This window comes from Eucalyptus grandis, chromosome 5 (genome assembly GCF_016545825.1).
Source record: "Eucalyptus grandis isolate ANBG69807.140 chromosome 5, ASM1654582v1, whole genome shotgun sequence".
Taxonomy (NCBI): domain Eukaryota; kingdom Viridiplantae; phylum Streptophyta; class Magnoliopsida; order Myrtales; family Myrtaceae; genus Eucalyptus; species Eucalyptus grandis.
Window position 1 is genome coordinate 13,449,176 of NC_052616.1, and position 13,805 is coordinate 13,462,980.

At 39.5% G+C, this 13,805-nt stretch overlaps 1 protein-coding gene across 1 annotated transcript; it reads left to right on the forward strand.

Annotated features, from left to right (window-relative positions):
* The first annotated feature begins 9,858 nt into the window (after positions 1–9,858).
* Positions 9,859–12,992, forward strand: LOC104444267 (disease resistance protein RPM1). The gene has a single exon (XM_010057917.3). The coding sequence runs from the start codon at positions 10,183–10,185 to the stop codon at positions 12,811–12,813; it is 2,631 nt and encodes an 876-aa protein (XP_010056219.2). The 5' UTR covers positions 9,859–10,182; the 3' UTR covers positions 12,814–12,992.
* The last annotated feature ends 813 nt before the right edge of the window (positions 12,993–13,805 follow it).

Below are 13,805 nucleotides of genomic sequence, written 5' to 3' on the forward strand. Positions count from 1 at the left end.
GAAGTAGAAAGCTGATATTATGAGGTGATGACTGAATTACCTAAAGGAAATCCAAGGTGGACACTATGGCTAACGGATCTGATAGCACGCAGACAACTGGCTTATCAGACGTGAACTTGCAATTCTTATACAGGTCGACCTCTCATAGCGGATTGACATACATGGCTGCACCTTGTGGCTGGCTAGGCTGCATATCTCCTGAACTTAGAAAACAGATGGGGTGTTCACCACGGCTGCAGCATGGGATTTGGTCAGACACAGAGAATTTAAAGTCGGTTGGCATCACCTCGTGGCGTTGCCTCGTTTGGTTGAAACCAAATGCGCTTAAGATTGCTCTCATGGACTGGCCAGTCCTAGTAGGTTGCAGACTTTCGATAAAGGATTGAAAATTGAGCTGCGTTGATGGAATATGTGTTATATGCAAACTGGAGAATGAATAAGAAGATCATTCGTTCTCCTATTGCACCTTTTCAAAGCATATCTGGGAGCATTTTCTACAGTTTTTTGGCTTCATCAGACCTGCTAGTGGCTGCCCTGCTTCACTTGCCTAAATCTTGGAAGCTGCACTTCTCAAAGAGTTGTTGCCAATGTCCCTTTTTGTTGGAATTGCATTTGAATCTCTATTGCAGGATGGCAAAGAACACTTGCTAAGTCAAATGCTTTTTGCAGACCTTGCAAGGTCAGATTTGATTGATTGAGTAGGGATTTTTGCTTTTTGCCAAAGTGCTTACCTTTTGTTGACACCTAATATTTTAGGAAATAATAAATAAAATAAAAATTCGGTTTTGGAAATTTTTTATTGAAAATATATTTTCATTTCAAAATTCAAAAAATTCAGTTTTTATTTAATTTCGAAGCATTTTATTGTTGGAGTCGCTTGCAAAAACAACTTTGAGCGCTTTCAATATAAAAGGAGAGGCTTCGAACCGAGTGAAAAGGGGGGGGAAATGAATTTTCGAAACATTCACAAAGGGAAGTAGAGTATTCGTGAGAGGAAAGTCAAAAAGTTTTCCTTCTTTTTGCTGAAAAGAGAAGACGTGTGTCAGAGAGAGCTGCTGAGAGAGAGAAACCGGTGAGAGAGATGTGAGAGCGAAAAAAAATTGAAGAACTTTCTCCCCCGGTTGAGAAGAGTGAAAAAGTCTTCTGCAGAAAGTACAGAGGGATAGTGACGTGACAGAGAGAGTGACAGGTGAGATCAGTAAAAAAAAAAAAAAAGACCTACTGTTCATCTTCTCCAGAAGTTCTGCGCATCCGATCCCTGCACCGTCGGTTCCTGCGCCGTCGGCCTTCGAGCAGCAACGCCGCCCCGCCTCCGTCGGTGATCCGCCTTAGCCAGCCCAGCGCCCGAGCCTCCACCTGCTGCCTCCACTGCTCGCCCGCACCGTTGCCACACCTCACCCGCGACTTACTGCTTGTCGCGCCTCTGCCTCGTCTGCAACCCGCCGGTTCGCGATCCAGCCGGTCCTCGCCGCACCGCCCCGCAACCGTCCGAAGCTCCACTACCGCCGATCTGCCGGCAACTCACGAAGCTGCTCCTACCTCGGCGTGCCTCTGCCGCTGCTGTCTGCGCCCCACCGAACGCCGAGCCGACGCCCCGCAGTGTCCCTGTTCGCGAAGCCACCGTTGATCCGCCCCGATCAGTCGACGCCGCGACCCGTCTGCTCCCGCGGCTCTGTTTGCAACACCTGCGAAGCCTCTGCTGCTCCCGACGACCTGATGTTGCTGTGAGCCGCGACCTATCTCGGCTTCAACCTCACGACTTGACGCCTCACACCGGCGATCTGCGATTGCCGGCGCCTCCGCCTGAGCCCCGCTCCGACAGCTCGCTCCGTCCGACGTCGCACCAGCCTCGCCCGAAGCCCGGCGCCGCCTCTGCTGGCCCCGACTCCGCACAGCACTCTGCTCCGCACCTTTGCTCGAGCCCAAACCAGTCACTGATTTTTTTTTGCTGCAGCTCCGAATTGCCGGACCTCGCCGGAGCTCCGCACCTCCGCAACCTCCGATGGACGGTGACGCCACCACTACAGACGCCGTCCCTCACTGGAGCCGGTGACCAGCCGTACGAGCTGCCGAGCTTCTCTTTTGGAAGCAAAAAAAAAAAAAAACAAAACAAAACAAAAAGAGAAAAGCAAATTAGGTAGTTTGTTTTTCTTTATTTTATTTATTTTGTTATTATTCTTCAATTTAGAATATTGAGATGTGCTTTTTTTTATAAATCTCGTAGGAATTAACTGCAGTTATATTATCCCAAATTATGGTAATTATTAATTTGACCCGTAAGACGTCGGGTCATTTTTTTAATTACTTTAATTTTTAGGAATTTTGATAGCATTTCAATTGTTAAATCATTATAGAATTAAAATAATTGTTAATTTAATCCGTGAGACAATGGATTATTTTTTCGGTTATTTTAATTTTATCTTCATTCTTTAAAATAATTACTTGTTTGGAAAGATTAAAAAAAAAAAAATCAAAAAGTACATAAAAATCTAAATATTGCATTAGAGCATTTAGGTTTAGTAAATTAAGACTGTATTTTTAAGGTTAGTAAATTAGAATTGCATTTATAAGATTATAATTTTTAGATTATACTTTTAGATGAGTGATTTTTGTTAGGGCTAATTTTAAATAATGTTGGCATGTCTTGATTTTTTTATATAGGTTTTAAGATAAGATATATTTTAAGTTAAATTGATTCCTAAAATAAATTAAAATATCATTCACTTTAGTTAGTCTAATTAGTTTTTTTTTTTTAATTCCGAATTTCGATAAAAAGAATCCAAAAAATATTAGGTACATATTAATTAATTTGCATAATAGGTTTAATTAGAATTTATTTACTAGTAAAATATTGTCATATCTAGAACTTAAGTACTTAGGTCCATACACATTTCATATTAAAGCAACACACCTAGATATTTTTAGATTAAGTCAATTTTCAGTTCGTAAAACAAAAAGAGAAACAAAAAAAAAAAAGCGTTATGCATGCCATATGAGTTATAGTTTAATTTTTTTTTAATAAAAAAGGAAATGCTAAAAGATGATCATTGCACCATTAAGTTACCTTATTTTCAATAAAAACATTATGTCATTAAAAAAAAAAAACTAAAGATCATTTCCTTGGTTAGTTAATAGGTTAATTCAAAATTAATCTCATTTCATATCATCATTATTTAGCATAGGTTGCATATATGCATTAAAAAATGAATCATAAAAAAAAATTATAAAAGAGCATGTATGTAGAAATATTATGTCATTCATCTCATATCATGTAGCACATGCATATTTAGGATTATATAAATTAGATTGCATACTATAGTAATAAGTTTAAGTCATATCATATGAACTACATCTAGCATGTCATTAAAATAAATCCATGCATATTAAGTTAAATTAAGATTGCATATAATTAACATTTTTAAAAGAAAAAGAAAAATTATGTGCCATGTCATTTAGAAATCATGTTTAGGACATATATTTTTATTAGCATTTCTTTTATTTTTGAATGTTATATTATTAATTGCGCACCTGCATGACCACCATTTGCATGTTAGTAGTTTAAATTTAAATTAATCAACATTGCTTGCAAAATATTTTTTAAAATTAAAATAAAAAGGTACTGAAAGGGCGTTAAACTAATCTAACGTAATCATATCCCCGGACCTACTGAATCTTTAGTTCGCAATAGTAAAATATTTTAAAGTATTCTCCAAATGAAATATTTACATGTTTGAATAGATTAATTTTTTAACATCAAGTCGCGATTGGTAGGACTTGGGAGGGTCCGTACCAAGTCTTCGGACTTAGTAATCCATTAGCTTTTTTGAGTAATTCACCTAAAAAGAATTAGGGAAGGTCGCGACACCTCTTTGCTGTTTACTTGCATTGATGACAGACACTAGTCGGCTGGTCCTTCCACATTAATTGGTTTTGCAATGATATATATTTACAATTCGAACAAAAAAAGAAGAAGGGAGTGACAACATAAGCATTGTGATAGATGGGCTCAAAGCCCAGCCCATCCATTTTATTCCTCTCCAAGAGATGATGCCATTGAATTCAACGGACAAACCAAGGAAAGAACAAGACTTTTATCAGAGGAAAAGGAGAGAACGGAACTATTTTTGCACGGAGCCAATCTGAACCTCCAGACAAGCTGAATCAACTCCGAATTGTAACACCGGGTAACCATTCAAGCCCATTATTCGTTTAATCGGAGTATCTCTCAAAGTTAGGTCATAAATCCTAGATTATATCGATTTTGGAGTGTGAGGTTCAGTTGAGGTGTGGTCGAGCTATGGATATATATGGAAATAATAATTGGTGGTGTTGTGGAGCTGTGTGATTTGACGAAAGTTGATTTTGAAGTATGATTTGATCGAAACGAATTTCGAAACTTTTGTGTTCGAGTTACATGCAACAAAAGAAGATTAACATTTGTTATAAACAAGTTTCTTCGTTGGCTTGTAGGTGTCGTTAACAACAATCGAGCATAATTAGTAGAGTCTTTCCTTAGAGTAGTGTATTACTAGGTTTTTTATATTGATTTTCAATTAACTCATATGAATATAAGTGCATCAACTCAAATAACCATCGTAGGTTGGTTTTCAACTTTCCTAAGTAAGTAGTGCTATCTCTTTTTTGAGTTTGTAAACTCATATTTCAAAAGTAAACTAATGTTTGTTGCAAAAAAATGTTGGATCATGTATTTACTACTTTTTGATTATTTATGAATGGTTTAGGAAATGTTTTATGAAAGGCATCTCTAAATTTTATGGAAAAAATCGAAAAATTTAAAAAAAAAAATTGTAAAATTTGTCCACGTAGCATGCCAACTATATCACATAGATAGCCGGCATTGACTAGACCGTCATATAAGTAATTTCTTGCCAAAATTTGTCAGAATGAGTAAATTAGTAAATCATCAAAATGGTTAAAACTAGATTGGTAAGTTGTTAAATAGTTTATGACTAAATTATATAATTGAAAGGTTTAGAATTAAATTAATTAATCATTCAAAGATTTAAGAGTAAATTGATATAATTAAAAGATTTTCACCGTTTAATAAGTGGAGGATTTTTGTAGTTTCATTGAGGAATCTCCAGAAGAGGAAGAAGAAAAGAACGAGAGAGAAAAGAGACAAAATAGAGGGGGCGGATGTACCTACCAAAGAAAGAAAAAAGGGAGCAAATGTATGATGCAGACTGAGAAACAATGCAGACTGAGAGAAACAAAAAAGAAACTTAAAACTTTGTTCACAGTCTTTGATGAAGTCAAACATGGGGCTCAGTCGTGTACCGTGCAAGATCCGGCCCGAGAAACTTTCTATGGATTGGGTCGCACTTGGCATTTTCATTTCAAATAAAAAATGGAAGGATTGGCCTGGGTCTGCACAATCAGGGATAGTTAACACTCTCATGTAAAAAAGAACACCATTCCAAGCATCCTCCAATACTAATTGATGAGTTGACAGTAAAAAAGATTGAATTGTTAGATGAATGCATAATTTAATATTTAAATATTTTAATACTTCCTTCACATATGGGTTGGACTTTGACCAAAGACTATAGCTCAACATTTAAATATTTTAACACTCCAATATATGTAGCTGAACTTTAGCCTAAATTGTGCGTGGAGTCCCAAAAAATTTGAACTCAAGAGCTCATGCTTTCATACCATGAAAATTTTTATGATACATTTAAATATTAGATGAACGCATGGTTAATACTTAAGTATTCTAACAGTATTAATATTGAACATGCTCATTGAAGCAAACATGTCGACACGACACAAATTGCCGTCAGATGATAAGTGATGTTATGGCAATTGAAAGGGAAGAGCACATGGACCAGCTCGTTGCCCCTCCAGAAAGTATCTCCTCTATTTGTTTTAAGGTTAGTAACAGATGTAATCACCTCGATAAATCAAACGAAGAGCGTGAGGTTGTGATTTCAATTTCAAAAAACAGAATTAGGTGAAGAGTCAATTTGTTGTTCATGAATGTACTCAGCACTACCATCATTAGATTATTATTACTAATTGTAATCTTACTCAGCTGATTGGATGTTGCTCGACATTTGACATATTTTTGCTAAGAATGCAACCAACACTTGAAAGACCATGGAAACTTCTTTCAATCATCTTGATTGTCATTTTTGCATATTAAGTTGAACTTCTTGTTTTTAAAAATAATCACTTATATCATTTGAAATAATTAGTCAATATAAATTATTTTTATTATTAATAACAATTTAGTTCGTGAATGATGAAGATATTTTTTATTCATTAATTTTTATAAGCAATACGGACCATCATTTTTAAGAAAATATATTATAAATCATTCATTTTATATAAAACAAACGAAGCCTTAATAAAGAAAATAAAATAATTCAATCGAAGTTGGTATAGATGAAGGAAAACAAGATGACTTCAATGAGAAGGTAAAGGCTTGTTCCCACGAAATAAGATGCATGACTTATAGGGTTAAATCTATGTGTGATGAGTACCCTAAGTAAATGAAGTATTTGTATCTGATTTCCATTTTAATTTGTCTCATCTGAATATTTCTTTCCGTAGCTTGATCCTGGCCGCGCCAAATTACACAGGTCAGAAAAATGCCAGGTGTGCCGTGTATGATTTGTTTTGTTGCTTGACTTAAACAAATCGAAAACTTCGATGCGACAGCAGTCCTTCTGGTTAAACAAATAATTGCCATCAATAGTGGAACTAGAACTTGACCCTGGACCTTGAAGTCATGTTCTAGAACGACTTAAACAATCATTCTCGGGTTCTTGAAGTTCATGGTAGCAGATTTTAAGCGAGAAATTTGGTTTTGGCTACATTGAATCTACTTCGACGTGAGGTTAAAATATATATATCTACTTTGACAGAATAGTAAACGGAAAGGAAATTGAAGAAATGGACAGCAAAATTGAAAGTAAAGTTCCACGATAAAAATGACAGATTGATATGTGATTCGGGGAACTTTTATTACAAAGTGCACAATGCCAATTTGTAGGCTATTATGAACGGTACTTCTTATCAAGCACAATGCCACACCAACATAAATCTAAACAGTTGCACTTCGAAAGAGAATTAAAGAAGAAATTCCCGTCCACTTGTAACTTTCTGCTTTAGAGTTGGCATTATCCATCAATAACTTCCTTTCAAGTTGGTTGATCCTTATCTAATGTTAAAATGAATAATGTATTTTTTCGGTCAATTAGCAAACAAACTCCTTATCAAGTCGGAAAATTCTGGACTTAAGATTTTGCAGTGTCAACATATCCAAATGGGTCGAATTGAGCTGTTATAGATAGTATTAGAGCAGAACTCCTTGAGTACATGTGCAGTGCGACGGCAGATTAGGTCCAGGCAGATCCTGAAAGGTCGAGAAGTGATTATTCCGGTCTTCCAGGAAGGCGAAAGAGTGAGAACACCATCGAATGAAGCATTGCAGGGTGTTTTCAAGTTCATATGTATTTACATATTTTTCTTCGATCCAAGACATTGATAGACAACCCTTGGTGACTTTTTGACACGTAGCCCTTGGATTGATTGTAGCATACAAGATTACTAACTAACTACCATATGCCAGCAAAGCACAAACCCTTGTATAAGTAGTTGATGTCCTATTCGCAGGCAAAATGACAACGAAATTCCTTGAATCTACTGGAGTAACGAGTAAGCTTTATCTCCAGAACAGCTATGAAACTTCAACGAAATTAGCTTCTGTTTCTTATGCAGTAGTTATCCACAACTCTTGGTGCTCGTTAATAAGGCTAAAGGCTCCAAATAGGGCCATCAAAGATCAAGTTAAGGGTCAAGGGTCGGTCCTTATCCATTCAATAGAGACAGATTTGTCTGAATCCTCTGAATGAGAAAGAATGTATTCGTCACATTTGAAAGTCTCACAGGTAATTGCTTAAGAACCAAACGCTCATTTGGCTTTGGCCAGTCAAGAGGATAAGCTTTCTGGGAGTCCTTGATTCAGCACCGGCACCTCCATTTTCCCTGATGCGGACATGGGAATAGGAAAGGTCGAGACAATGACAAATGCAATACATGCATCGAGGTAAAACGGAATTCGTCCTTCTGATTTTCGTTAGCTAGTGTATTCGTTGGACGAAATTTTCAGATGAACTAATTCTGTTACAAGCCCAAACTTAAAAACTGTCAACAGTAGATTGCTGAAATCTTGAGGCCAAACTTCAATAAATGCAAAATATAACTCAAACGGTAACACATAATTTCTGCATGACATAAGAAAATTGATGCCGTTTAAGCATAGATTAGCAAATTGCAGAAGTGGATACGGCAAACTAAATTGTGTATGTGTAGATGTGTTGATTTCATTTGATTTAATGACAGCCGGATCTTAATTCATTTCTCTGCAACCCTTCCCTTTCTCTTTTCTTGATCAGGCATAAGAATAGCTATACAAGATCATCGATAGAAAATTGAGAGTATGGTCTATAATTTGATCGACGAGCGAACTACTCCCACTAAAATAAGAGACAGTGACCTAACGATAAGTAAGTAACAAATGGTTGTCCAATTAAGTGCATGTCACAAAACTTGTAAGGAGGGAGTTCGTGCCTTAACTTGGAACAGTGGCTTGACAAAGCCAGCTTTTCGTGTTCATGGAATCCTAATCACTCCACATAATAGATAGCGACAGCCGCTCCAGTCTAATCGAAAAGGCGCCATGATTCTGCATTTCTATAAAGATTTTCAACATCATTCTATTAATTAATGCTATCCGTCGCTAGTGACCGAAATGTGACTCTCTACTCTATCTAATAAATTGCTTCATATGTAATGATAGTCCTATTCTTAATTCGATTAGTGTTGCTTTTCCTCTCAAATTTTGTCCACTTTTCCTTCACACGTCGGATTTATACATCGCTACAGATTAACACGTCGGATTTATATAAACAAGTTGTTTGTTTGCATTATTGACCATTTCATAGTTGAAATGATTCAGCATGATTCGGTAGGTAATGCCATGGAAAAATCGGAGGATTGTACAGTGAAGTTAGCTTATAATCTGAGCTCATCGGCTTGTTCATCGCCTTGCTGCTTGTTTAATTCTTCTACTTCCTAGCTATGAAATGTTGCTTGAATTTCCTTAAGGTAACCTGGTCAAAAAATACGTTTGGCTTTTGTGATGCTCAATGATAGATCCGCGAATTTCACTAGAATGTTCAGGCATGGATGGATTCTCCTTGTCTCTGGTGTTGAAGTCTCGATTCTGATGAACCGTTGATCATCGGGATATTTTGAATCGATTGAAAGTTTCCTCCATCAATGTTAGTCAAAGGCATCTCCTATAACTTGCAATGAAAGTTTTTCAAGAAAAATTAATGTCGACATATTGCCGTGATCAAGCAGGAAGTGGTGGTATTTATATATGTATACATCAATAAGCTACATGGAGAAAATGACATGATTGTGAACCCACAACAAACACATCTAAACTAGCTGTTCCTGGATTCAGATAAGAAACTAATCCTATAAAATATAACTCGGAAGTTCCTTGGAAATTTCCAGTGATTTTGTGTTAGAAATATAAAATTCAAACATTATACACATTATTTTTGCTGACAAATAGCTTATTCAGATAAGATGAAACTACAAATGATTAAAGTACTAAGCAATTGATCTTGTGAATCTTAGCAGACGTTTCCCCATGAAACAAGAAAATTTAAATAGCTTGCTGTCGAATGCAGAAATATTTAACAGGATCATGCAAATTTAAAAGGGATATCACTATAATAACCCAAAACTTGTACATTGTGCTAGGCAGACATGGATCCCACACAAAGAACCTATAAATATAAGTTTCACTAAAGCAAGCAGTTTAACGGTTGAGACACTGTTAAAAGCCTCAACTTTTGCAACCAGAGTCTAAAGCCTCCATCAATACGTAAACCAGAAACCTCACCACCACCCACCAGACTAGAGGCATGGCGGAGAGCCCGGTGACTCACCTACTCAACAAGCTCGCACAATTCTTTGAGAATGAGGTGCGGTTCCTGACAGGCGCTCAAGAAGAAGCCCTCTCAGTGAGAGGAGAATTGGGAGCGAATCCGAGCCTTCCTCAGGGTAGCAGATTCCCTTGAGGAAAGCGATGAGGAAGTCAAAGTGTGGGTGAAGCAGTTAAGAAACACAGCCTATGACATGGAGGACGCTCTCGACGAGTTCTCGCTGGTCTTGAGACATGATCACGGAGTTGGGTTCACCGGCCTCATTAGCAGGATGTCCTGCTGCATCAAGAACCTGAAGGCTCGATACCGTGTCACGTCCGAGATAAAGCGCATCAACTCCAGAGTAAAGGGCATATGCGATGGGCACCGGAGGCTGCGCTACAAATTTAGCAGGGCTCAACAAGGTCCCAGCTCGATCGGCGCAGACAACACGTGGCAGGACCACCGAGGTAATGCCCTTCTTCTAGATAAAACTGACGTAGTGGGCATTGAGCAGCCGAAGAACGACCTGGTTGGGCAATTACTAGACGGGCCTCAAAGGCGGGAGGTCATCTCCGTCGTGGGAATGGGAGGGTTGGGCAAAACCACTCTGGTGAACCAAGTCTATGAAGACCCCTCCGTGAAGAAGCATTTCGCAGTGTACGCGTGGATCACTCTCTCTCGGTCCTCCAAGATCGAAGAGCTCCTCAAAGACATGCTTGATCAGATCATGAGGGTGATCAGGAAACCGGTCCCTCCAGGAGCCAACACTATGAACAGCCATTGGCTGAAGATGATCATCAAGGACCTGCTTCAGAGGAGGAGGTACCTGATCGTCCTCGATGACACATGGTACATAAACGAATGGGATGCAGTCAAGCACGCCTTGCCCAACAATGGTCAAGGAAGCCGGGTTATCCTCACAACCCGGAATGCTGAGCTGGCATCTACCGCCTGCAAGGAATTTAATGGGCTGGTCAAAAATATGGAACCACTCGATCCGGAACAGTCGTGGAAGCTTTTCTGTCGGAAGACATTTCAGGGGAACTTTTGCCCTTCCCACCTGGAGGAGATATGTAAGTACATTTTGAAAAAGTGTGAAGGACTGCCGCTGGCAATCGTGGCCATCAGTGGTGTTCTGGCCGCGAAAGACAAACGGAGGATTGATGAATGGGATGTGGTACGACGCAGCCTCCGTGCCGAGATTGATGGCAACAACAGGCTCAAGAACTTAAAGAGGGTGCTTTCCCTCAGTTTCAGTGATTTGCCATATTACCTGAAGTCCTGTTTCTTACACTTGAGTGTATTTCCCGAGGGTCACCTCATCGAGCGCAGGAGACTGACCCGGCTCTGGGTAGCGGAAGGGTTTGTCGAGAGAAAAGAAGGCAAGACACTTGATGAAGTTGCAAAAGAATACTTTGGCGAGCTCCTGAACAGAAGCCTAGTGCAAGTGGCTGAAACGACAACCGACGGAAGGGTCAAGTTGTGCCGCATACATGATTTCCAGAGGGAAATAATAACTTCAAAATCAAGTGATCAAAGCTTTGCAACGATCGCCAAAGAGCAGACCGACATGTGGCCAGATAAAGTTCGCCGCCTTTCATTGCACAATAGCCTGCAAGCTGCACAGCAAAACAGGTCACTTTCTCATCTGCGCGCTCTATACATGTTCGGTGTAGACGGGGGATTTATTGACTTTGTCCTAGGATGTGACATTAAACTGCTTAATGTCTTAGACATGCAAGCCACACCTTTGTCAAGGTTCCCAGTTCAAGTTGTTGACTGCTACTACCTAAGATATTTAAGCTTCAGGCACACCGAAATTAAAACAATTCCTACTTCGATAGGGAGGCTTCAGAACCTAGAGACACTAGATCTTAAGCACACAAATGTAACACGATTACCTGTCGGAATCTTGAAGTTGCGAAAACTCCGGCATCTCTTGGTGTATCGGTATGAGAATATATCCTATTTGTGCAACAAGTATGGCTTCAAGGCACTCACGGAGATCGGGGCTCTGCAGTCCCTTGAAAAGTTGTGCTACATAGAGGTGGACGACGAGAGAAATGACATCATCATGAGAGAGCTCGGGAAGCTGACGCAGTTAAGCAGGTTGGGCATCCTGAAGTTGAGGAAAGAAGATGGAAGGGCTTTGTGCTCATCAATAGCGAAATTAACCAACCTCTGTGCAATATCCGTGGCTTCAGTTGAGGACGATGAGATATTGGATCTGCAGCACCTTACATCTCCACCCCAATTGCTACAGAGGATCTACTTGAAAGGGCGTCTCGAGATGCTACCAAACTGGTTAGCCACTCTCAATAGTCTTGTCAAGTTGCACTTACGATGGAGTCGGCTGAAGGATGACCCACTCTTACCACTGCAAAGTCTGCCCAACCTCGTGCATCTCGAGCTGCTCCAGGTCTACGGAGGAAAGACCTTATGCTTCAAATCCAAAGGTTTTAGGAAGCTGAGAATTCTGGGTCTCGACAATTTTGACGAACTCAGATCCGTGGAAGTGGAGGAAGGAGCAATGCCCTGTCTCGAAAAGTTGATCATTCAGCGCTGCAAGCTACTGGAGAAGCTGCCACCAGGCATTGAGTATCTGACCAAGCTCAAAGTACTTGAGTTCTTTGACATGCCTGATGAGTTGGTGAAGACATTTGTGCGAGGCGAACAGGACGAGGATTATCGGAAGGTCGCACACATTCCAGAAATTTACTATGGATATTGGAGAGATGGAGGTTGGGATGTCCAATCGATAGAGAGATCGTCCAAGGGCGATGCCTCTCCTCGCCAAGGCACTAGCATGAGGAGCAATGAGTTCCCTCCATGCTGGAAGTAAAGGATTGAGCCCTTTTTCCTGATCTTAGTACGTGCATATTGTTTGTCATGTATATGTGAGAGTGTGACTGTAAGTATAGCGTGTGTTGAAGATACAATGCCCATGTAAAAAATGTAAATACTAGTGCAAGGTAATTTGCTATGCCTACAGATGACATGAATAAAGCAGCTAGTTCACTATATTATCCTTTTGAAATGTTCTTCCACCTTTGGCGTCATGGATGTTCATCGATGTAGAATAACAAGAGGCTCCCAACCAGGCCAATGAAAGACGATCAACCTATGAAAGACAATTAAGCTGAAGTACATTTTTCAAGACTGAAGATTGCTTAGAGGGTAAAGAACACATAACGTTTCAAAAGCATATTGCAGTGGGAAGATCCGGAACTGCAGTTAATGAGAGAGGCTCAGAATACTTACATTCGTCGCCACCTTAATGTTCAGATTACGACTCTGGCACAACACTTTTACTTGTTCCTTTGTGTATATCAGTGTCAAACAGAATCTCACTAACAGATAGAGGATATAGTGGATGTAATAGGGCTCTAACACCAGCCTTGACTGAATATTTTCCACTGCTTGCTCCGGGTCTCTTGTTATCCTACTATCATCTCCAAATCTAAATGTCCTGCATATGTTCGGTAAACAATCCACCTAGCATTTTAATAGCTGAAGTTGTAAACAAGCAACTTGTTATACTAATCTGCGTGCATTCCCTCATGGATTGCTTTTCTGAGTGCCTAATGCCAGCAAGGTTCCTTGTTTTGACAGTTGCCACTCATTGGGGGCATCTCTAGCAATAAAAATATGTTGTTAATCGGCGTCGCAGCGGAAGCGGATCGTGTATTTGCAATTATGTCGGGAGCTATAGAAATCGATCGAAATAAAACGAGGAACAAAAGGACACCGGAAATTTACGTGATTCGGTCCGAATGTCGGAACCTACGTCCACGGGGAGAGCCAGCAAATCAATCCACTATAAATTTGAGAATT

What these genes read in the sequence shown, in the direction of transcription:
- LOC104444267 (XM_010057917.3), top strand. Translation starts at nt 10,183, where the DNA reads ATGGAGGACGCTCTCGACGAGTTCTCGCTGGTCTTGAGACATGATCAC.